This window comes from Neolamprologus brichardi, chromosome 9 (genome assembly GCF_056152115.1).
Source record: "Neolamprologus brichardi isolate AB-2024 chromosome 9, ASM5615211v1, whole genome shotgun sequence".
NCBI lineage: Eukaryota > Metazoa > Chordata > Actinopteri > Cichliformes > Cichlidae > Neolamprologus > Neolamprologus brichardi.
The window spans coordinates 39,276,675-39,302,625 of record NC_142112.1 but is presented as its reverse complement, the minus strand read 5'-3'; the positions used below and the strand labels follow the sequence as shown (position 1 = coordinate 39,302,625).

General features: G+C 46.2%; 2 protein-coding genes across 4 annotated transcripts in view; both read left to right on the top strand.

The window, feature by feature from the left end:
- fars2 (phenylalanyl-tRNA synthetase 2, mitochondrial) overlaps positions 1-17,566 on the top strand; it is a 132,361-nt gene extending 114,795 nt beyond the window's left edge. For all 3 annotated transcript variants that reach the window (XM_087846641.1, XM_035915536.2, XM_006808243.3), the window contains exon 10: positions 16,741-17,566. In XM_087846641.1, coding sequence (XP_087702767.1) covers positions 16,741-16,879 — 139 coding nt within the window. In that variant the 3' untranslated portion in view covers positions 16,880-17,566. The remainder of the gene's footprint in view (positions 1-16,740) is intronic.
- Positions 17,567-23,392: 5,826 nt separating this feature from the next.
- On the top strand, positions 23,393-25,123 carry LOC148101651 (uncharacterized). The gene is made up of 2 exons (XM_087845684.1): positions 23,393-24,094; positions 24,551-25,123. Exons 1-2 carry the CDS (start codon positions 23,470-23,472, stop codon positions 25,069-25,071), a joined length of 1,146 nt encoding a protein of 381 aa, XP_087701810.1. The 5' UTR covers positions 23,393-23,469; the 3' UTR covers positions 25,072-25,123.
- Positions 25,124-25,951: the final 828 nt, after the last annotated feature.

Below are 25,951 nucleotides of genomic sequence, written 5' to 3'. Positions count from 1 at the left end.
CAGAGACAGGTCCACGTACTCAGACTGAACAAACACACACACAACTGTTGGGCGATATGTAAAATTTTCCAACCGACAATCGTCAGTCCAATAAAAATCTGTGCAGATTTTTTTGGTGGGCGGAGCAATGTAATCGTGCAATCTGCTCTTTGTTGTGTTGGAGTCATCACTCAAAGAAAGTAATTGTTACACAGAACACTTTTCTAAAAGTAATGCAGTACATTACTTTCATGTTACTAAAATAGCTTAAACACAGTCTCATTAACACCATTTAACACTATAAACCTGAGACTGCAGCCACACACCAACACAGATTCCTAATGAGGACATTAACTATAAGATCTTTCTCTTAGACAACACAAAGCTGACGGCACAAAGAAAACATTAAAACTGGCACAAAACAGCGATCGCCATGGTGATTCTGCTTTAGAAACATGAACAGGTAGAAAGTGTTGAAGTTCGGGGTCTGTCTGGGCTGGGGTTAGCATTAGCACTAGCATTAGCATGTTGTGTGGCTAGCTTAGCATTAGAAAGTATGCTAACGCTAAGCTAGCCAGACAGCTGTCTGGCTAGCTTAGCGTTAGCATGCTGTCTGGTTAGCTTGGCGTTAGCATGCTGTCTGGCTAGCTTAGCGTTAACATGCTGTCTGATTAGCTTAGCGTTAGCATGCTGTCTTGTCTTGTGTATCGTGGATGCAGTTTTCCACTTTACCATTTATCTCGTCCTTTTGTTCAGTAAAAATAAAATTGATGTCCACAATTGGGTGGACATCAATGGGTGGCTGTAGCTCAGGTGGCAGAGCAGGTCAGCCACTAATCAGAAGGTCAGTGGTTCGATCCCAGGCTGCCTCCTGGCTGCATGCCAAATATCCTTGGATACTAACCCCGTGTTTGCCTACTGGTGGTGGTCAGAGGGCCCGGTGGCGCCTGTGTCCGGCAGCCTCGCCTCTGTCAGTGCACCCCAGGGCAGCTGTGGCTACAATGTAGCTTGCCATCGCCAATGTTTGAATGTGTGTGTGAATGGGTGAATGACTGAATGTAGTGTAAAGCGCTTTGGGGTCCTTAAGGACTAGAAAAGCGCTATACAAATGCAGGCCATTTACCACATCCACGCTCTAGACTGCGTCACTGTTTTCCTCTGACACGTGAACTGAAATCAGCTGATTGTAGTGCAAGAAGTGATAAGTGCGATCGATAGGCAGGCAGACTAATTATTCCAAGGAATTGGACTACTGGGAACTGGTTGTCGATTCCCATCCCTACTCCTGCTGCAGTGGTTTCAGGTTAAAACCTTGAAATGTGTCCTCACAAACTCTCAGCCGGGCTTTAGTGGTTGTGGGAAAGCGGAGCTTCCATTTTCCTGATGATGATGCTCTCTCCCTGCTTTCCCTCCATCCTAGTATGATTAATAGACACACACACACACACAAACTCACTCAAGTAGCTTCCTGTTTGTCTTTCAACTTGTATCGACCCACAGCACACACACATCTGCAGTAAGTGAAGTGCCTTCAAGCGAGAGTGAGGGAACATATATGAATGAGAGAGAGAGAGAGCTTGTTTACTTCCTGTGAGATTTCTCAGAAAAATATCAGAATAAAAACATATCCTCGCGCTGGAGCGTAGCCCTGCATGCTTTGGTTTCCTCGGCCTCGTGATGATGGCGTGGATGTTTATCCTGCACCGTGACGTTTGCAGGATACCTTTTGTCGCCTCTGTGCCCAAATATCTGTGCCGTTCTCATTCCTGAGGTATCACATGATTTCTTAGGTACGTGCGATGCATTCGTTGGAGAGGATGCTGTTGTTATTTAGGGGCGTGTTTTTACCCATACCACAGATATTCCTAACCGAGTCGTACTCAGTGGCTACAGGCTGAAGCTGCAGCGGATGGACTCAAAGAGCTCTGGTAACCTCTCAGGGTCACCAGCCTCCTCGCCTGAGCAAAGCAGTGGAGGCACCACTGCAGAGGAGCTCCACCTGTGAGCTCTCACCTGAGCTGATGTGGCTTTGTTCAGTTGTTTGAGCTCTAAGCTGACTTTGTGCGCTCGTGTTGCCGTACACCTGGGTGGGTGAATCACCTCGTGAAGCACCTCTGCTCTCAGCACCGGTCTGCTAGTAGCTAAATCAGTCGCTGGCTTTGATGTAGACAAACCAGAAGTCTTATTTTTGGCTAAAGCCCAAGGATCTGTGTGGCAGTAACTCTGAGTCCCAAACAAAATCCCCCGAGAGACGATAAACTGCATCTCAGCCTTGGACAGCTCCTGAGACCTCGGACAGCTCCTGAGATGGACACATCCTGTGACGTGGAGCACCTGTGAAAAGCGATGCAGCAGAAGGATCCAAGGATCCGCCCCTGCAAACAGCAGCACGCAGCATCAGCTTTAACCTGAACTTAAAAACAGTCATTCAGACACGTTGGCATTTAAATCTCCATCATTCACAGCTTGTGCAGCTTGTTTGTTGTCAGGTCCAAGTTAGCCGTGTCACATTCACCGGGCCGCGCAAACATCAGCGTGTCGCGTCAGGTCAAACATGCCAAACAAGCCCAACGCGCTGGGTTTGATTTAATTAGATTTCACTGCGATCCAGCTTCAGTCAGGTACGAGCAGGAAAAAAAACACAGGACACACGAGCTGTCAGTGTAGCTGCTGCTGGTTTCAGTGCAGTGCCACCTTCACATTAAATATTCATCATTTAGACACAAAGGCAGCAGTTTTATGTGTACTCTCTCCTGACCACGGCGACGGGAGGTGACAGATGCTGTGTTTAATGGCAGCTCGGTGGCAGAATCAGTGATGGGTTTCTCCACTGTACCCTGTGTGTGTCTGTGTGTTGCCCACAGCTGCATGTGTTGTTGTTAAATTTTCATTGCTGCCTCCGGACAAAATCTAGTTTGCAGAAAGTCACTTTTAAGCAGTGAAGGAAAGAGTCCGTTTCTTCTCTACGAGCTGGTGTAAATTTAGAATATGAGAGGAGAGGATGGAGCAGTAAAGACTTGTCCCGGTGTCTCCTCTGCTGCACGGCCGTGTTCACACAGATTTATGTGGCTCGGCAGGCTGGGACCAAACCACCTGCAGGATTCTCTGAAGGTGTTTTCACACCTGCAGCATTTACTCGGTTTGAACCGCGTCTGGTTCGTTTCCTCCTTGGTGAACGTCACGCATCCAGGTGACGTCTTCAGTCTCAGCTGACTCAATCTTACAAACAGGACATTTGCATAATGACTGAAACCAGCCCACTGAAGGAACAATGGGCTGTGAGGTCACTTCCTTGATCATTAATATGCATATTTTAGTGTGAGTTTGAGCTAAAAACCGTCCCATAGCAGCGTATGCTTTGCATCCTCACCGGAGGAAGATACTACAGATGTGCAAACATCTGTACAGGCTAGCAGCTAGCTATGATGTAACCCTAAATTTGCCAAGACGTTACAGCACCGTCTTCCTGTATTTACTTTGTTGCTCCGCCCCCGACACATCTGGCCAATGAGTGGGCTGAACATTATCACCTGGTCTGTAGTGACGTATTTTGGTTTGCTTGGATTTTTCCCTGTGAAAACGAAAAAAAAACACGAGTTCACAAACTCATCAACTGATTCAGACCAGAGTAACCGAGCTGCAGCTTTGCCTCGTCTTTCCTCACTCTGTGGTCCAGCTGGTCCCAACAGCTCTGCTGGGTTTGGGTCTGATACAGCGCTCCAGCACTGAACCTCCTGGAGGTGATCTGGCTCAGCTGGAAATCAGTGATGGATCCGCTAAACTCAAGCTAGTTGGGATGTTCGGTATCCATGCAGGTGAATTTCCATCACAGCTCTTCCTCCTTCATTTCACCTTCTCCGTTTTATAAAGACTCTGCAACTTCAACCAGAACTCTCACATCTGGACTCATCACATCAGTTCTTCTGGTACTTGCTCCCATTAGCTGGTGGGTTTAAGCCGTAGGCTGTTGGTTATGGTCCCCTCTGTGGAGGAGGCAGCTGCTGGTCTTCATGTTTGAGGGTCAGTTTCATCTCAACACATTTTAAGACCCTTGACATTCTCTGGAGCGACTGACCTTCATGTGTTAACGTAGCGATCGACTGCTGTTTCACTTACGCCTCCGTCGCAGAGGCCGGGGTTGAGACGTTTTAATCTGATAATCCCACAACTCAAGAAGACAAAAAGGTCCATTATGCACTCGCTCCGTTACAGCTACTTTAAGTAGTCTCTTTTTAAAGCTGGAGTTTGAACCGGACGGTAATCCAGCGGGAACACCCCTCCGCCTGTCAGACCCGAGCTGAGTTTAACACGCGGAGGGCGGCTCGAATCACCGACGCCTGTGACAGAACCTCTCAAAATTTTATTCTCCTGCTAAAGGTCAAGTGGAACACTTAACGAGCAATTAGCGGAGGGGAAATGCCAGCGCGGCCGTCAGCTAAGCAGCCGCCTGAATTATTCAGTACGATAACAGAGAGGAAGTGGAGCCCATACGCTCTGAGCAGCCAATCGCACGCCGCTAATGTCAAGTGGATTTGCGTTATTGAGCGCTGGGAATCATGGGTAAAGACAGTGTCCTCCTGGTATTATGCATTTCCAGTTTGGCTGGTGGTTTGTAAAGGTCGACAGCGAGGCTGCGGATCCATTATCTCGTTTTCTCATAAACTTTTTACTCTTGAATGTTTAAACAGTTGAAACAGTTTGTAAAATGAATCACATAAATCCATCATTGTCACTTTGAAGCAGCCGGAGCTGCTGTGATCATTTCACAGAGAACTTATCAAAACATGATGAAAATTAGCAACAAAGCAGCGTCTGAAGGTTTCTTTGGATGTTTGTTGGTGAAATGCACCTTCACAGACGCGCTCGCTTCATTTATTTTCTACAAAGGCTTCTTTGATTTTTTTTTTTAACCAACAAATCAGATATTTTCTAACACAGTTCTTCATCTTCGGTGCCACCGGAGTACTTTGTTGTTCGAATGACTCATGTGAGCCACCGGTTTGGAGACTGATTGGCCTCTGATGGGAGGAATAAGTGTGTTTTGTTTTCTGCCTCACATCTGCTTCCTCGTGATTCATGTTTGCCTCTTTCTGATGCACTGATTGATGGATCAAGAAGACCTGCTGTAAGACTCCAGGAGGAGGGGGACTGTGTGTGAGTCATGGAAAACACTCATCGTGTCTGCTGGAGCTCCAACAGATGGACAGTAGGCGACACACACACTGTATATATACAGTCTAAAGGCACAGACACACTCAGACCAGTGAAAAGGCGCTCGAGCCGTTTGGTCGGTGTTAGCGTGATGTTTGACGAGGACAGTGCGATGCAGCAGGGTTAAACTGAGTCAGCTGAGTTGTAATCAAATGTTGGTCGTGTGCTTTTTGTTAGTTTTAGTCACCAAAATAAAGTTTCTCAGTTCAAAACCCAAAGAAAGACAGAAGACAGTCAGCTGCTCAGGATCTGACAGATGAGACGACTGAAACTGAAAGCAAAAGTAATCTCTGAGCGTCCTCCTGGACCCAGACTCGTGAATAATTAACGAGCTCAGTTTGGCTCCTCTCGTATTGAAGCATTGATAAGGTGATCAGACTCCAGTCTGTGTGTGTGTCTATTATTACCTGCTCTGACAGACTCTGCTGCAGTGACAGAGTTGTTAATAATTTACACTCCTCGTCCTCCTCTTCCTCGTCCCTCTGTCTCTGCCTCTCTCTGGAGGTTGAAGTGCAGGATGCCCAGAGGCAAGAGAGAACCAGGAGGAAGCACCCATCCCTCCTTCTGTCCTCCCATCCTTTAATGTCCCTCACAGTGAAACCACATACTGCAGTTGTTAGGACTCTGTTACCACCTGATGTCACATCCTCCCTGTTTTATGACTTCTTGTGTAAACTCCACAACACTCGTACCACTAAAGACGTGAAATTAAATTAGGGTTAACCTTAACCTGACCCTAACCCTTTAATCTTTCAATGTTCTCTGATTAAAGAGCAGAGAACTCCATCAGAAGTTTGATTCAGTTTCATTTAGTCGGGTTAGTAAATGAACATTTTCCTTTTCTTCTACGTTGGCAAATATAGGACATTTTTATATGACAGCGAATCTGCTGAGAAACATTTTGTGTGAATAGAAATGGCTGCAAGGAGCGAGTTTGACAGTTCAGTCTGAAAAACAGAACGATTACGAACAGCAGAATTTACACAGGATAGTATGTACATCCATCATCCACCCATCCATCCATCCATCATCCACCCATCCATCCATCCATCATCCACCCATCCATCCATCCATCATCCACCCATACGTCCATCCATCCATCATCCACCCATCCATCCATCCATCATCCACCCATACTTTCATCCATCCATCATCCACCCATCATCCATCCATCATCCACCCATACTTTCATCCATCCATCATCCACCCATACTTTCATCCATCCATCATTCACCCATACTTTCATCCATCCATCATCCACCCATACTGTCATCCATCCATCATCCACCCATACTTTCATCCATCATCCACCCATACTTTCATCCATCCATCCATCCAACCATATTTTCAACCATCCATCCATATTTTCAACCATCCATCCATCCATCATCCACCCATACTTTCATCCATCATCCACCCATACTTTCATCCATCCATCCATCTAACCATATTTTCAACCATCCAACCATCCATCCATATTTTCAACCATCCAACCATCCATCCATATTTTCAACCATCCATCCATCCATCATCCACCCATACTTTCATCCATCCAACCATCCATCCATCATCCACCCATACTTTCATCCATCCATCATCCACCCATACTTTCATCCATCCAACCATCCATCATCCACCCATACTTTCATCCATCCAACCATCCATCATCCACCCATACTTTCATCCATCCATCATCCACCCATACTTTCATCCATCATCCACCCATACTTTCATCCATCCATCATCCACCCATACTTTCATCCATCCATCATCCACCCATACTGTCATCCATCCATCATCCACCCATACTGTCATCCATCCATCATCCACCCATACTTTCATCCATCCATCATTCACCCATACTTTCATCCATCCATCATCCACCCATACTGTCATCCATCCATCATCCACCCATACTTTCATCCATCCATCATTCACCCATACTTTCATCCATCCATCATCCACCCATACTGTCATCCATCCATCATCCACCCATACTTTCATCCATCATCCACCCATACTTTCATCCATCATCCACCCATACTTTCATCCATCCATCATCCACCCATACTTTCATCCATCCAACCATCCATCATCCACCCATACTTTCATCCATCCAACCATCCATCATCCACCCATACTTTCATCCATCATCCACCCATACTTTCATCCATCCATCCATCCAACCATATTTTCAACCATCCATCCATATTTTCAACCATCCATCCATCCATCATCCACCCATACTTTCATCCATCATCCACCCATACTTTCATCCATCCATCCATCCAACCATATTTTCAACCATCCAACCATCCATCCATATTTTCAACCATCCATCCATCCATCATCCACCCATACTTTCATCCATCCAACCATCCATCCATCATCCACCCATACTTTCATCCATCCATCATCCACCCATACTGTCATCCATCCATCATCCACCCATACTTTCATCCATCCATCATTCACCCATACTTTCATCCATCCATCATCCACCCATACTGTCATCCATCCATCATCCACCCATACTTTCATCCATCATCCACCCATACTTTCATCCATCCATCATCCACCCATACTTTCATCCATCCAACCATCCATCATCCACCCATACTTTCATCCATCCAACCATCCATCATCCACCCATACTTTCATCCATCCAACCATCCATCATCCACCCATACTTTCATCCATCCATCATCCACCCATACTTTTATCCATCATCCACCCATACTTTCATCCATCCATCCAACCATCCATCCATCCATCATCCACCCATACTTTCATCCATCCATCCAACCATATTTTCAACCATCCATCCATCCATCCTGACATCCTGACATCCACCCATCTGCAGAAGAAGCTTCTCGGATGAAGGTGAAACATCTTCAAGCAACTTAAAGAAGTCCAGACGCTTTTCTTTGCAAGCTCCTTTGACTACGATGACCTGGATGACTGAGAACCTTCACAGACAACTTTGTTTAGTGATATTCAGATCTACACTTCACATGTTTGTAGCTTACTGGCTGCTAATAACGTCTTAGACCTTGGGTTAACTAGAAACTACTTTCATCTTTCACTCGTAATTTTTCTAGCACAATAATTTTTATAATATCAGATTTTAATATTTAAAATCATGATCCTAAAAAGCCTTTGATCTTTGATTCGAGGCATTACGTGACTGTTGATGGATCACCGGGCAGGAGGAAACATCTGGATGTGGCACCGTGACGTCTTTGTTTGATGCAGGTTTTGGTTCAGTTTCTCCTTTAATGTGCTTCATTTTTTGACCGTGTTTGGTGATGACGCGCTCTTACTATCAAGGGAGCAGCGACGGTATTTGAAGATGTGTGCTGGTCGTGTGGAAAGAAATAAATCCAAACAAAATCAAACAAATCCAGCAGGCGGAAATGCAAAACGACTGCCTGCTTCTGAAGCCGGCCTTTGAGTGGAAGCTCAGCTCTGCTTCAGTTGTTTATTTGGCCTTTTTTTCTGAGGAGAAGAGGCACGACGGCCTGGAGAGAGCTGCCTCTGATCTATTAATACATATGCATAAATTAGTCACAGCCGCTCTGTAGCAGTGAGCCGGCTGTGCAGGAGCTCTGGCTCTAGTCCGGAAAATCCACCAGGATTCTGTCCGCAATCTGGTGCTGACGAAGGGAGGTGGCGGCAACTCAACGCCATGCTCGCACCATCTCTGCCAGTCCTCCAGGACGAAGGTCAGAGGTCACAGTTAGGGTTTGAGGGCAGGCAGTCCTCCTACAGCTGGAAGATGTTTTCTGGCTCACGTCTGTTTTTCCTTTGTTGGACATGAACATTTTTCAGAGCTGGTTTAAAAGCTGAAGTTTATTTTTCATCTGAATCAAGAAACGAACACAGATTCACTCGTGCTCGACTCGGTGTCACTTTACTGATCTGCAGCGACTCTAATCAGGAGCCTCAAGTGGACGTTCGAGGAACTGCAATGTTTGGGGCTTCATTAAAGGTTGCTGCTTGGTCGGTACTGCAAATTACTCCTCACTGCTAGTGGTTAAATACCCGAGTCTGTTTGTTTGTAGGACGGATGAAGTCTCCTGGATCATAAACATAAAGAAGTCCTCGTTCTGTCCTCTGGTTTCAGTCAGCTGATCATTGAAGGAAACCACTCAGGCACTAATAAGGAGGACCGTGTTGACACTGTTTGAAACATCCACCCTAATACAGCATGCAGTGATGACAACACGAGATATTTAGTGTCTGTTGGATGTGTATGTGACTGGTTTGGATGGAAAGGCTGGGCGTGGACATGGATCTGGATCCAGGAGTTCGTGGAAAGACTTTCTTTGTCTTATGTTCAAACTGGGAAACGTAGAAACTGGCACGAACCAGCCCAGATCCAGACATCCTTCTGGATCCCTGACAAAGGTTGACGGTTTGCAGTCTGCTTGTTTGTTTGTTGAACCACTCCCGATAAAAGTAAATCTGACAGTGTGACCTTTGTTTTACTAATAAATAAGTTTTGGCTGAATTTGTGATAATTCTTGAAAGTCAGGGGCTTGACTGACTGTGTGCACTCCCCTGTTTGTTGTGTTGACAGCTAATTGTCCTCGCGCTGGGCCAAAAGCCATAAACCATGAAGACTTTTCATTAAATCTGCACATCCGGAGTAATGTCCCTAAATATGCAGCTTTGTCTTTTATGACGTCTGAGATGTGAACTACTTGGCAGCTTGACACTGAAGACTGTTGTGAGTATTTTCTGCAGCGCATGCAGATGACAGCTGAGCCGATTACTATTCATATCAACATTTATTTAGACTTTCTCATAATTATTGTGTCGTTAGCGGCGTTACGTTTCATTCTCTGTTTGTGTTTACGACGGTGGTTCAAAGCTCCCCTTCCTTCCTGCCCTCCGGTTTTCCTCCCGTCCTCCCTCTGACTGTCCGTCCCAATTAGGAAGGATCTAAATGGTGAGATTAACGAGAGCGGAGAGCCTCCGGTTCACACTCGCACACATCACAGCCACTTAATAGAATACTAATTGATTTCGGCTCTGCGCTGGCCCGGCGGAGGGGATGGACGGGTGGAGGAGGAGAGCGGGATGGGAGGTCTTTGAAGGAAGAATCAGGAGGACGAGCGTTTAATCCACTCGCTCAAACCAGGAAACGACTGAAAGCAGAGGTGTTCGCAGGTGTGATGAAAGCCTGTGAGGGCTTCTCTCAACGAGCGTTTAAAATCCAGGTTTAATTTTGTTTGGTTTAATCAGACAAACGAGGCGAATCCAGAGCAAACAGCAGCCCGACCCTCCCCACAAACTCAATCTCTGTCCTCGCTGCTTCTTCTTCTTTCTCGAAAATCCCAGATTTCTCTTTCAAAGTCTCTGATTTCCTTCAGCTTTGGTTTCAGGTGCTGATCTTCCCCAAACTGTCACAGAAGCCCCGAGAATCAGTATTTATTCATTATAAATGCCTCATTTCCAGCTCCAGACTAATCACCTACAAGTTTACACAGACATCTAGAAAGCAGAGGGTGTCTTTGCTTTCTTTCAGTAACGTATCACAAAGTCACCTTTAAAAGGAAATAAGGAGTTTATCCCATTATGGTGACTCTGTTAGGTCGATATTCAGACCTAATTCCTTTCCTCGGTAACAGCTCATGTTGTGTAGGGTGGAAACAAAATCACTGACTCGTGTTCAGAGGAACTTTTTGATGGATGATGCTCGTCCAATCAGGCTGAAAATCGCCAAAAACTGCAGTACCTTTTATGTCCACCAGAGGCCAAAACTGAGTCAAAAAGTCCAACTTTACAGCAGGAATGAAGATTATTCCACCTGATCTCCTTCTCCATGGCAACTGGACAGGTGTGAGTTTTATCTGACCTACCTGTTTAGATTTTCTACGTCTGAATATCGTGTACGGCTTAAAATAAAACAGCTGCATGCCAGGAGGCATCGTGGTGGCTGTTTGGCACCACGTCGGCTCTACATCAGAGTCCCCAGGAGGAGGTTGGGGTGGATGGTGGGCATCGAGGTAGCCATCGTAGCCCAAGGGTGGGGAACTGCCTGGAGCTACGACCCCTGCCGTAGCCTAACGTAGCGTAGTGCTAAAGTGAATTAGCCACCTGTGTGTAGGTTGTCAGTCGTGCAGGTCTTAAGCTCTGGAAATGAAGGTAACTGGACTTTTTTGTGATTTATGATTCAACACCTTTTGACCTCTGACACCCTGACTCTGATTTAAACCCCCACCTGAAGAGTCCATGCCTCCGCCTTCAGCTGGTGTCAGACTTGTAGTTGTGCCTGATGTCTGAGGAGGAACCAAACCAGCCTGGTTCAGTCTTTTTGCTCCAGAAGCTGTAACTTGTAAAATCGTGACCGTGCTGCTTCATACAGCAGCAGAACCTTCACTGAGCACGTGCAGGAGGTGGTGGGTGTTACGAGGTTCAGATCAGGAAGATCTGAGCAATTCAAACAAGCCGCCCTCGAAGTATGGTGCAGTTTAATACCATCACAGAGCTTTCACTGGTGCAGTATTTAAGATACTGTCAGATACTCTGTTAGATGGCTGAACACACAGGGACCCGAAACAGGAAGTAAGCACACTTTGAGCTCTTCTGTTTTTGGTCACCCGACCTCCTCCCGCCCCGATTCGTCCACATCGCCTGTGAACATGATCCAGCGGGCGACGATAGCATCAGCGGGAGGAGTTGGTGATGTATGAAGATGACTTCTCAGAGCCGGCGTTGCAGAGGGCGGCACATTAAGCCCCACATTTGAACGCGACAACAAATTAAGTGTCACCGCGAGAGGTTTCAGCGATCGCTCTCGCAGCGCTCAAGAATCTGTGTAATTAGCAGACGATCTGAGGCTCGAACATCCATCAGACACAATGATGTTACATAAACGCCGCAGCCGTCTTCCTGCAGGGCGTCTGCTCTCAGGTCTGCTCGTGTTTACACACATTCACTTTATTTAAAGAAGAGACGAACAAAGTGGGATCTGTTTGAGGATAAACCTCGGAGGGTTGAAGATACAAACGCAGATCTGCATCAAACCGAGGGTTGAGGAGGATTAAAGAGAGGGGGGAGTGTGGGAGGAAGGGGAGAGTCCCTCCTTTCTCCCTTTACTTCTTTCCTTAATTCCTCTCTTCATCACCCCTCCTCCCTCCTTGGGGGTTTTTACAGTGTCAGATCTCCTGGCTTTCCCGTGTCTCTGTGAAGGCAGCACGGTGCTTTCAAGGGCGTCGGCAGCTGCTTCAGTTTCCTCTCATCTTCACCCCCCTCCATCTATTGATCCCTCTCTCTCTCTGTTTATCTCTATCTCGCTCGCCCTCCCCACTGCTTCCCTTCGTTTTTCTCTCCATCTGAATGAAACCCAGCTCTCCTCTTTCAAGCGTGTCCATCATCATCCACTCTCTCTCTGTTTCTCACTCACTTCCGGTGTCTCTTGCCCTCCCCCAGTGAAACTTTACACTCCTCTTTGAAGTTCAGTCCCTCTCCTCCATCTCTCCATCCCACCATCTGCTGAAGCCTGACATCAAATCGATCATGTTTTTGTCTTTTTTTTAATGTTTGGGCTGTGACGCCGTCGGCCATGTTTGCTGTCCTCCTCTGACCTCGCCCAGGCTTCCCAGTTTCCTTCTTCTCATTACCTCTGGCATGAATAAACAATTCCAACGCAGGTTCAGGACGGCACACCGATGATGTTTATTACTGTCTGATTTTATTCTTCGGTGCTCGCGCCTCCATTTGTGGAATATAAACATGTTTTTCTACGAAGCGTCCTCTTTTTAAAGGTCTCCACTGTCAAATGCTGCAATTCAATGCCTTCACTTTTACAGACTTTTGAATGAAATCACTCATTTCTGTTCAAAGAGAAAGTAAACAAGCCTGAGACTACGACCAGATTTCAGAGGTCGTTACTGAAAATCTGCTTTATTATGTGAACCTGGAAAATAATTAGAAAGTTTGAGGATTTAAAAACATTTAAAGTACAAGTAGAGAGTACAAATCATTTCTTGAATGAAAGTTTCTGACGGGACACGAAGGAAAACCAAAAGAAGTTTGAAAAATGACTCCTCAAAGCCAGGATAGAAGGAGCTGCAGTTCCTCTAATGTCCACTAGAGGCAGTGAGTCCACAGACTGTTAAAACTTTACAGCAGAAATAAACAGTTTACAGCCTGATACAAAAACTGTTTTGGTCTCTGTGGATAATTTCTCCCCATCATAATATTTGTACGGTCGTAAAGTATTTAATATCTTATTAATTTAAAGTTTACTAAGCCTTAAGTTTAGGGGGCGTGGCCACTAACCTGACCCAGGCGACTGTAGCTGCTAGCGTCTGTCTGATTTCCTGCCTCTGGTGTTTTGTTTGTTTCCTGTTTTAATTTGAAAGTCCGTTTTCATGTCTTCCGTTTTGCTTCCTGCTCTGTGAGCGTTTGCCCCGCCCTGATTTCACTGAATCAGCGACCTTTCACTTTCCTGCCTCTCTGTTCCCACATTCAGTGATGACATGGTCAGTATTTCTCCCTGTGGGTCTGAAGCTCCCTTCCTCCTTTTAAGGCCACAGTCCCCTTGATAGAGCTTGTTTTCTGATTGGCTGCCCCTCATAAATGAAAGGTTTGCACAGCAGGTGGGCGGGGCCACTGCGATAGCTTCAGACAGCGGGGATGTCGTCTCTCTGTGAGTAGAGTGTTTCGAGCAGCGCGGAGCTCTTGGCTCCGTGCGATTGCTTTCACATAAACTGGCCTCATTATTTGTGTAACGTGTGCATCCAGCATTGTAACTGCATGTGACAGGAAGTATGGTAGGTCCCCTTTAACGAGCCTCCCTCGCCGTCCCCGCTCATTATCGCTTAGATTTCTCTGACCTTATTTATTTAGAGCGTACTTCTGCAAACACGAGGAGGGTTTAAGTCTATCGACACAAACCAGAGTCTGTTTGTTTAAAGTTACACGTTTACAAAGAGCGCATGCAGCCGTGTAAGGCGTGCACACGTGTGTTTGTGAACACGCTTACATGATTAAATCTGTCAGTAACAAAACTCATTAGCGTAGAGAGAGGACGAGCGTTTCAAAAGGTGACGTGATGAAAGCGTGGTGGTGTGAACGAGCGTGTTCATGTGAAAGGAAGGCAAACACAGAGTGGGAGGAGCTTCACCTCCACCAATTAAAACGCCATGAATAACTCGACGCTCCAATTAAAACACAACTGAGACAGATCAGAGCAAATTTTCTTTTTCCATCCTCCACATCACACATCTGTGTGTGTGTGTGTGTGTGTGTGTGTGTGTGTGTGTGTGTGTGTCTATAAATGTGACGGAGGAGGACTTCACACAGGGGGTCCTGTGGGCTCCAGGATAGCTGATCTTCTCGCTCACACTGATTGGTTCAGCCACAGTCCTGAGTGAACAGGTATCTCTACATCTTCACACCATGTGTATGTTTTGGGGCTGTGATTTTAAAGGCTTGTTTTTAGGGCAGGATTCAGATTTTCACTGGCTGAAGCACTTTTGGAAGAGTCACAGTTTGTTCCTTCAAACTGGATCTATAGGTGCTCACAGCAAACGTGACCAAAGTTTAAGATTATGAGGTCAAGTGAACCACAGACTGATCTGATAAACACTCTGTTTCATGCAGCTTTCTCTACTCTTGGATCTGTATGATGTCATAGAGAGCAGAGACCTTTAAATGGCAATACCAAATGCAGAAGCCCCACCCACTTGGATTCAAACGTTCAGTTTAAAGGGGGTTTAAATGTTCAGAAGGAGCATGAGTGACTGAACAAAGGCCCGGTAGAAAGTAAAGAAGGATTATTTTGAGCTGTGAGTCATGCAAAGCTACTGTAGTAAGGTCCATGGCACTGAAATGATTAGAATGGGTCCAATGACGTCCCCTTGTGTGACTAAATGAACGGAACTACATCATCTGCAAAAAGCTGCACGTCAGTGACACCCTGCGGTGTTTCCCTGCTCTGTGGCGGGGGTGCTGAGTGGGTCCAGGTGCTGAGTGGGTCCAGGTGCTGAGTGGGTCCAGCGTAGCAGGAGTTCCTGTGTGGGGCTGCATAATAAGGACACTGAGCAGGTGTTTCTCACAGATATCTAAACTCTGCTGCTGTCTCTTGCCGTGTCTTCATGTAACATTTGCAACACATGAAATCCTGACGCTGACACGTTTTGTCCCAAACACAGTTCATTGTTGTGAAGTTGCATTGCGACTCCCACTGGTGTTTGTTTTAAGGACAGCAGCGCCTGAGCCTCACGAGTCCGTGTGAACCGTCAGACCTGACTGTAAACATGCTGCGTCTCTGCAGGACTCACGTTTCTGTCATAAATCTGTGTTTGTGTCTGTTTCCACACGTGTGACAGCAAACTACACGCTTGTTTTTCATGTTTAATGTAACACGCATATTTATCACGCTGCTGTGTGTGTGTGTGTGTGTGTGTGTGTGTGTGTGTGTGTCCAGGTGTCACTGTATCGATCGCCCTCCCTCTCTCTCCGCTCTGTGACTGGATAATGGAGACATCAATTATTCAGCAGCGACACAGTCTATCACCTGAAATACCATTCACTGTGTGTGTGTGTGTGTGTGTGTGTACACAAATATAATGTGTAATTGTGTCTTCTCTCTGACATTTCCTCCAAACGTATCGATGATCAATTATTCACGAGCCGCAGAGCGAGAGCGGGCGAGCGACACAGAGATTGAATGGAGAGAGAGAGTGTTGTGATTTAATGTCATGTGACTCGCAGGTGTCTGTGGGCTTGTTCACGCCTGGCGTGAGTCTCTGGGGGTTCACGGCGAATCACAGCGCTTGTTTCGCTCCAGATGATAAAATGATGATGTCATAAATATGACCAACGTTTAATGTAATGAGAGTAGTGGGAGGCGGAGCAGCAGAGGTGATTGTAAAGATGAAGCTGGCATGAGAACGCAGTCTTCTGGTGTAACTTCCTGTTTCCATGTTTTTCCTTCCTGTTTTCTTAGCCAATCAAATTCTCCCTACAAACACAGACTGACTGTTGCTCCTCGGCATCCAATGAGATCAAGTTTGGACTGATGGTTTCATGGTGTCGGTTTTACTGGTCTGAATAAAAGGCTCAGTTTTATGGCTTCATTACAGTCAAACAGTCAAACGGGTGATTTGGGGGCGACCAACGAGCTGCCGCCGTGAAGCTCGATTAGAGGCTCCACACTGTCAGTCAAAGCCTCCATCCTTTGGATACAGTCTGTGTTTAGCCGTGCACATTAACACTGTCGTCTGCTCGCTCGTGCACAGATAACTGCAGCACAGTTAATAATAACAGCGATTCCTCCGATCGATCCGTTTGATTGGAGCGACCCGGAAATCCACTGTTAAAGCAGGAAAGTGGGAAAGCTGGGAAAACATCCCAGAAATCCACATCACAGCTTTTAGCCGAGGCGGAGCAGCAGCTCACAGGAAACATGACGAAAGAGTCGGAAAGTCACTGCCGAGCACGGTGTTCATAATCACATACACTCTGTTACCTGAAACCTCACTGTGTGTGTGTGTGTGTGTGTGTGTGTGTGTGTGTGTGTGCCTCTTTCAGGACCGGGAGGCGGAGTCAGTGTTACCGCATCATCTACCGCCACATGGAGCGAACTCTGACCCAGCAGGAGGTCCGACGTGTCCACCAGCAAATCGAACAAGCTGCCGAGAGCGAGCTGGGCGTGCAGGGCCGATTCTGACACACACACACACACACACACACACAGACACACACACACACAGACACACACACACACACACACATATAAATGTATTTCTATACCTCAGAGCTGTTAAGTAGCTGTGAGATTTCACTGTGAGGGGAAACACGTTGACTTCAATAAAGACGTCACTGTCTTTGATGCTGCGCACACACACACACACACACACACACACACACACACACACACACACACACACACACACACACACACTTTGCGGCTCCTCTCAGGTGAAACATCACTTGTGTCACTTTTAATCTCCCAAACTCCTCCTCGGCCGTTCGGACGGCAGCTGCTGGACTACAGAGAACATCAGAGCGTCTTCATCGTCTCTGCCTCGGATAATAAATCCATCAGACTGAGCCGAGCGCCGTCTGCACATCCTTCGGATGTTTTCCGGTTTGTTCCGTCGTTATTAACGTGCTCGCCGGGCGGACACAGAAAGACCTCGCCGCGCTGAGGCGTGACGGCCTCTGCGGCACATGAGAATGAGTCACTTTCAGTGATTTGTGTTTCCATCATTATTGTGACAATGATATTCTGAGATGCAGCCTGCAGATTCAGCTTTTGGCTTCTTATTTTTAAATGTGCAAGAACATGATGTGCAGATACAGAAATAAATCAGCAGCAGACGGATGCAGGGGAAGCTCTGCACCTGCAAAAGTTTCAGCAACTTCAGGAAGGTTTCAGCAGCGTGGAGGTTCTGGTTTAAGTTAGCCGGACCGAACAGGGCTGGTGTTTGACGTTACCTCACAGGGTTTCAGGTTTGGGTTCGACACATGCTTTGCTTTTCAAAATGAGTTCCTGAGGTTCCATCTTCTAGTTTCTGAAGAGTTTACCTGTTTAGCAAAACCATAATCTCACTCTAGATGAGACGACGTCGGCAGGTCCTCGTCCAAACAATATAAACAGATGTCAACATCTGGACCTGCAGGCGAGCGGCCAGAAACTCTCTGAAACCCACTGATGTTTGAGGATGTTCGAAGGTGAAAAGCACAGGTGGTCATGTGATAAGACGCCATCCCTAACCGTCCAACCACAGGCAGAGATCAGTGTGAGGAGGTCAGGTAATCTGCGTGTCTGCTGCTGCAGCTCAACTGACGCAAACTGATGTGAAATGAAGAAGAAACGTTGTTTTCTCAGCTCTGTGCAGCTGGTGTTTAAGTAACAGGAGTTTAGTTTCAGAGCAGCTTCACGGTTTTACTGATACGTGCAGCATCTGCAGAACTGCCTCACATCACAGTTTGATCCTGTAACGAGCACGTTTCAAACGCTGGTCGTGATCCAGGTTTAGAGTATGAAACCTCCCCCTGGATGGAAGTAGTTTCTGTAAGAGAGGAAACAAAGCAGCGTTTCTCTCTTCATTTCCTTCGTGTGCGAGCGCTTTAACGAGCGCCGTCTGTGTTTAGATAAAAACATTAAAGGTTTTTGGTCACGTTGTTGTTCGAGTGTGTTTTTGCTTCACATCTGCAGAGATCAGAAATAATAATTATGTTTTAACATTAAAAATATGTTGATTAAAAACATAAAAACTGTCTGTTAATCAACTTGTTGATTTACTAAGTAAATCCAAATACAGGAAGTCATGACCACTTAGCTCCTCCCACTTCCTCCCATCCAAACGGAGTATTTCTCTCTGGATTCCTGCTCGTATGTTTTTATGGTCAAAATAAAGATTTGACGGATTGAATCCAGTTAAACAGAAGAGGAAACGAGGACGACGCGTCCCCTCGCCCACGCCGAGTCAAACGCACCTCAGAGCAGCGAGCTGAGGACGCCTCACATGATGCTTCATTTCCTCGCAGCCTTTCTGTCTCCCTATCAGGCCTCACAGGGCGGAGCTTAATGAGGTCAGAGTGGACGGCCGGTCGCTGACATTCATTAATTTTACACTAAAATCCGATCGATGGACAGGCGCAGCCCGACTGTCTTCCTCCTCACGTCCCACACACCCGCCGCCGTCCAAATGCCACTCTGTCATTTCCTCTGTGCTGGCGCCGAGGCATTAAATGGCTTTGCCTGTCACTCTACTCAGCAATGCAATGAATTCTGGGAGCTGCACACACACACAGACTCACACTTGTGTCTTTGTGAGGACCCTTGCTGCACGCCTGTCTCCTCGTATGTTCCCGTAATGCTGAGTAAGGCTGGAGGAGGGCCTCACGGTGGAGAAACGGCGGGCTGTGCAAAATATAACTCGAATATATTTAAAGATCATTTCACCTGAACTCCCACTGAGATGTGTTCTGCAGAGACGTGATGTGAAGGAGGCCTGAAAACGAGGCTTGTGGTATGAAAGCTGTCCACATTCAGATGCACAAACCAGTACGACACAGTTACCACTGACTGGTGACGTTACTCTCAGAGGCTCCTCCATCGCTGCCGTTGGAGGTTCAGAGGAGAGCGTCTGACTCCATGAGCTCAGGCCTCCTAACACCACACAGCAGCTCCTCCAATGATCCTCCTACGAGACTCTTCAGCTCATTATGGTAACCAAGAAGCTTAGTGCGACAGATGTTTGCCTTTTAACAGATGTTTCCGTCTGCACCAAACAAGGACCTTAAAAGGAACAAACCGGGTTAGCAGGCTGAGATGGTCTCCTGCTGCAAAACCCGGTTTTTCTAAGCGTGGTCTAACTTCTGCTTCTGATGCCTTAAACAGTCCTCCGACAGTCTGGCCCATGTCCTCACCAGAGATGGGCAGTTACTGTAATCCGATTACTTTTTTCAAGTAACGAGTAAAGTAAGGGATTACTATTGCAAAAACTGTAATTAGATTACCGTTACTTTCCCGTAGGAACGCTGCGTTACTGCGTTACTAAAACCGTGATTTTTTTGCGAGAATGTCTCATGACAGTGACGTAAGCGAGTGCGACGTTCGTGACAACAGCTGTGTGCAGATCAACAATGGATCATATATCGAGTGCAGAGAGAGTATGAGCGTGCAGCGTTTAAAGCGTGGAAGTACTGACCTTACTTTGAGTTTGATTCCAGAAAAAGTGACAAAAACATTAGTGTCCGTTGTGCGTGGGAAGAAAACTTCTTTTTACAGCGAAAAAAACCCCTAAACTTCCAAACAAGCACCGAGTAGCTACGACGTAATGGGAAACTCACAGAGAAACTCGCGGATTCTTCCACTGACCGCTGCACACCTGCACCAGGGTAAACCTCCGCCTACCCCACTCCTGCTTTACAGGTGAAAATAGAGCAACAGGACAGCTAGTCTTTGACTTTATTTATTTTCTGCTGTGTTTTACTTGCATCTATTTGAAAGACTGAGTGTAAACACACAAAAAATATTTTATTTTATGTGCTGGAATGTGCAGAAAATAGGTTTAAATGTTAAACTAATTTCTTCCAGTCAGTGAATGTTGCAGATAATTAAATTTTTGCTTGATGCATAAAGTTAAAAGATTAAAACTAATAAAACAAGTTTTAAAAAGAGACTTTTCCATTTGATTACATTTTGTATGATGATTATGTAGAAAAAGTAGAATTGGGCTGAAAGATCTATCACTTTATCACCTATTCAGGTTGTGAATCGTGTTTTTAAAAAGTAACTAAGTAATTAATTACTTTTGAAAATAAGTAACCAGTAAAGTAACGGGATTACTTTTTTGGGGAAGTAATCAGTAATTAGTTACTGATTACTTTTTTCAAGTAACTTGACCAACACTGGTCCTCACCACCTCACGTTGGTCCTCACAAAGATAGATATACGAGTACACGCACTCATTTAAATGGGGCTCATTAGAAAACACACTCCTACACCCTCGTTCACACACAGCATCCCAACCAGACAGCGCTCTGTCAGCGTGCTGAGGCGATACGCTGGCTTAGGCTGCTACAATCATACACTGCCACACAGGAACTTCACACACACACACACACACACACGTAGAGGCAAATGCCACTCTGCCAATCATGCCGTCGGAGGCTGTCTGCCTTCGATGGCTGTGCTCGTCACTCCGGTCGAGTTAAAGCTGAGCTCTGACAGTTTGAGGCCAGCCTTACAGTTTGGACACAGGAAAACACACACTGGAATTTTTAACCAGCTCTCTGCTTCAGCAGCTCGGGAAGAGCATCGATGACACCGAGGGAAAAGCCCGAGTTACACCCTGCATTCATATTTCTACCATTAATTCCAGCATATATGATTGGATTATTTTTCTCCTCACAGACGGTTTATGGAGATTCAGCAGGAACGTGTTGCTTCAGTTAAATACATCCAGGATTCCTTGATGGCTCAGAGATTTTCTATGAACCGGAAGCTTCCAGGATCATTTAGGAATGATTTTATGTGATTAAAGTGATTTAAGGACGAATCACTGAGTTTGTTACCCAAAGAAATCAGGAACTGAATGTTTCAGTGAGTTTAGGGGTGAAGGAATAAATCCCTGTAATGTTTTCAGGTGATTCAATGAGATTTAAGGTAATTCAGGAGATTTAAATCCAATTCAAGGCATTTATTCCTGATGATTCAAGAGGACAGTAACTGTTCAGGCTGGTTTCAGATATCTAAAGTGATAAAAGGTGATTGTCTCGAACAATGTCATTAACGATTATTTGAAAGGATCTCAGATGATTCAAGGACAGTAAAGAATCTTTAGTGGGATTTGGTGATAATTCAAAGGGATTTAAGAGGAACTGTGGGAGTGACATCAATGCTTCGGGCGATTCAAAAGATTTTAGATGATTTAAAAGTATTTAAGGATATTTTTGCATTTAGTGGTAGACCCGTGGAGTTTGGGTAACAGTTTCCACAGTAATTCTAAGAGTTCGGATGTTTCAGTGCATTCAAAGACTTCCAGGTATTCCTTCTTCTGATTCAAGGATGGAGGATGTTTCAGCAGCTCGGGCTGATTTAAGGAATTGTCAGCTGGTTTGAGGAGATACAGCTGCAAATGTTTCAAACACGCTCCAGTTAATGAGGGTCGATGCAGGAATGTGTCGTGAAAGTCCGGAAACTTTCAGGGTTTCCATGATGATTTGAGATTTCAAGCCTGCTTCATGGAGTCCTGGAAGCTTTTAGGAAGTGATGGTTAACATGTAGTCTGACAAAAACACTCGGAGAGGAGGAGGTGTGACGAGCTCCACAGCTTTCAGCAGCTCCTGAGTTTGTGTGTAAACACATTTATTGCATTACTCAGATACAGCTGTTATGCCACGCCCACTCCAGATGTTACTGTGTGAGTGAAAATGGGCTGCGAAGGAATTCCGATGCTTTCTCGGAGTCCTGCTGAAACCACTGATGTGTCAGCAGTGACCCGCCCACCACTCCCAGAGCGAGCGATGGGTGGTGTGTGTGTGTGTGTGTGTGTGTGTGTGTGTGTGTGTGTGTGTGTGTGTGTGTGTGTGTGTGTGTGTGTGTGCTTCCTGCTTAAATGGGATTTGCAGTAATTACAGTGAGAAGACTTTAATGATTGAATTCAGCGTCTGCGTTGATCTTCAGGTTTTTGGAGCACACTGACTCACTCCTGCGTCCTTCACATCAGAGTGGACACCTAACGACACCATCACGCTTTAATCACACACACACACACACACACACACACACACACACACACACACACACCTGTCCTCTCCCACAGGCGAGGTTCACTCTGGTGTCTGCAGAGAGCTTGGGTTGGCTCTCACACAGAGATGCGCTGTGACCTTTGCAGACTGACGCGTCCGAGGCCGCCTCTGATTCCCCGGAGTGACGTCGGGGAGATTCAAGGTTGTTTCTGGGAGATGCTTGAAGATTAAGGACATTAGAAGGTGTGGGGTTGAACAAAAGTATTTTACCAGCACAATATAATCTGCAGTATAATCATTGCCTTAACAATGTAACAGATAGCTTTAAGAGGGCCTTAAAATGTTTATGCATATGATTATCCTACTAACCTTGTATTTCAGGTACAGTTTTAACTATGTTTACACATTGCATTTTTGTGCTAATTAAAGAGTTGTGGCTCAGTCTATTGAAGGTTAGAAGCTTCACCGAGCGCGACGTCTTGGTTGATATAGGGGGGAGGTAGAGAGGTGCTTATGTATGTTAGCATAAGTTTAAACCCTACAGAAGCAAGGCATCCCACATGCACACAATATGCAGCAGGGGTAGCCAAAATCATTCAGAAAACAGCACACATAGTGAGGGAACACCCACTGAAAGTGCTTACCACACACAGTGTAGTGGCGTATGTGAACTCACAGGCATTCACAATGACTCCATTGACACAACAGAGGTTGAGCAAAATCCTAGATGCATCAAATCTGACATTCACACACGAAGGAATTAACATGGCAGATTTAATGGGGTCAGGAGAACCACATGACTGCGTAAAAAAAGCCCAAGCCGAAGAGAAAATCAGGGAAGATCTGAAGGCAGAGCCTATACTTGGAGCTGAGGATTGGTTCACAGATGGATGCTGCCACAGAGATGAAGAAGGATTGAAAGCCGGCTATGCTGTAGTCTGTAGAGTAGGAACTGAGTTTCAGGTAAAAGAAGCAGGAAGAATTGAGGGACAGCAGTCAGCTCAGAGAGCTGAAGTGATAGCCTTAACTCGAGCTCTGAGGTTGGCTAAGAACATGAGAGTGAACATCTACACTGACTCAGCATATGCGTTTGGAGCAGCTCACGTGGAACTGGCTCAGTGGAAAAGAGCCGGGTTCAGAACAGCAAACAATGCACCAATCTGTCACAAAAAGGAAATGGAGGAACTGGAAAAGGCCTTGGAGGATCCAGATGAGGTAAGTATCATAAAATGCAAAGGGCACTCACATGCGAACAGTATGGTGGCAAAAGGAAACCAGAAAGCTGATGAAGCCGCCAAGGAAGCAGCAGGTTATAAAGGACAGAGACAAATGGTGCAGGTAACCGCAGAAGAGGAAGCGGGCACTGACAGGATGGAGGAACTCAGACAGGCTCAGGAGGAGACATCCCCAGAGGAAAAGGGGGTGTGGCGAAGCAAAGGAGCCTGGCAGGATGGAAACTTGTGGCGGGGGCCGGATGGGCGTCCCGCTTTAACGACAAAATTGGCGGAACAGGAGGTAAGTGAGGCCCACGGGCTTGGCCACGTGGGTGTGAAACAGATGGAGAGAAATTTGTGTCGATGGTGGCATCCTGAGTTGAAAAGGATGATATTGGAGAAGGCCAGAACGTGCCTGATTTGTGGGGCACACAACCCGAAGCCGGCGGTGAAACCTGAAGCCGGTAACTTCCTCGTGCCAGAGAGGCCGGGAGAAGAAATTGTGATTGATTATACTGACATGATTGACACAGGCCCTGGTGGGGTGAGATATTTGTTGGTATGTGTGGATGCGCTGACTGGATGGCCCGAAGCATGGGCAACCAAACGCGAGGACGCGAAAAGTGTGATTAAGTGTTTAATCAATCATTACATTCCAAGGCATGGGTTTCCTAAGAGAATTCGGTCGGATAATGGCACTCACTTTAAGAACAAAGATTTGCAAGAAGTAGAGAGGATGTTGGGGGTGCAACATAGGTTTGGGACAGTTTACCATCCCCAATCTCAAGGGAAAGTAGAGAGAATGAACCTAAATTTGAAAAATAAGTTGGCAAAAATTTGTGCGCAAACAGGGCTAAATTGGGTCGCAGCCCTGCCGATTGCTTTGATGACCATAAGATGTTCTGTTAACCAATCCACAGGTTTTACGCCGTATGAGCTGCTGACTGGGAGACAATTCCCAGCACCGTGGACAGTGGTCCCGGTGGAGCAGCCCAGGACAGGTAATAAGTCTCACGCAGAATATTTTAATGAGTTGAAAGCTCTTGTGTCCAGCTTCACAAAACAGGTTACATGTGAGAGGCCCGTGGGGAAAGGAGAGGTCCCGGACGCAAAGGCAGTGTGGCTAAAGGTCATTAAGCGGAAGTGGAAGGAGCCTCGCTGGACTGGTCCGTATGAGGTGACTGCCCGGACGGCCACAGCGGTCCAGCTCAAAGGAAAAGGTGACACCTGGTTCCATTGGACGCAGTGTGCAGCAGCAGACGAGCGTCTAGTGGACGAAGACCCGGCTACACCAAACACAGGGGGTAACGAATTAAAGAGGCAGAATAAACCCTCTCCCCTGTGCAACGGGCCGACCAGTAGTCTACCTGGAAGGCCGAAGAAAGAAGAGGCGCCAAGGAGGAAATCGCCGCGTCTACAGAAAGGAGTGGTAGCAAACTGAGAGTTTGAAAAGGGGTGGTTTAAAAATAAAAACAAGAGACATAAGAGAAATAGAAACAAATTACGCTTTGAAATTTATTCTAAGCAAAATTTACATAATAAAATGCCACGCCGTGAATCAGAGAGCAGTGAGGAGAGAGGAACCATTAAAATGTCGCTTGTGGTTGTACGTCTGATGTTTGTAATAATATTAATAATGGCTATATGTTTCCTTGTCCATCTTCTGCAGAAAAGCCCACTCCAGCTGTCTGAACACAGAGGCCCGTCCCGTCCAGCACCAAAAGAGAAACCGTTTACTGAAGCAGGGTCGAGCTTGAAGCGCGAAATCTCGGGTAGGCGGGATGAGTGCCTCAGCACATATGGTGGACTAGAGTTGAATTATGTTAATGAATCTACAACTTCATTCACATTTGACTTGTGTGATGTTTTCAAGTGCGAAGGGGCAGACAGTAGCTGGAGAGGATACAATGTGTGGATTTGCTGGGATTATGCAGTGAGCACCCATTGTGAAAGAGGAAGTCGGCCCTTTGCGAACTGGTGTCGAACTTGGGATCAGGTAAAGGGTTACACGGGGGAAAACTGGGAACCGTTGGAACAGGGATCAGAGAACGAGCTAAAATTCCAAAGAGACTACAGCCCATCTAAGAATCCGTTGACTTTGTCGCTGGGCAACTGGCGTCGTAAAAATCCTGTATACTTGGTTCTGGGTGTGGAAACTGTGGGAACTGATCCAAAGGGGTTAATTAAAATTAATTTTCTCGGAAAGACCAACTCCGTAAAGCCATTGGGAGAAGAACAGGCCACACACGGGATAGATCAACCGATAAATTCTGTTGCAGATTTTACAGGACATAGGGGAAATGAGTCGTTAAATGGGGTAC

Bases quoted from the DNA above. Each gene is read 5' to 3' on its own strand.
- LOC148101651 (XM_087845684.1), top strand. From the start codon at position 23,470: ATGAGAGTGAACATCTACACTGACTCAGCATATGCGTTTGGAGCAGCT. The intron at 24,095-24,550 runs GTAACTTCCTCG...ACCAATCCACAG, and splicing joins GGCGGTGAAACCTGAAGCCG to GTTTTACGCCGTATGAGCTG.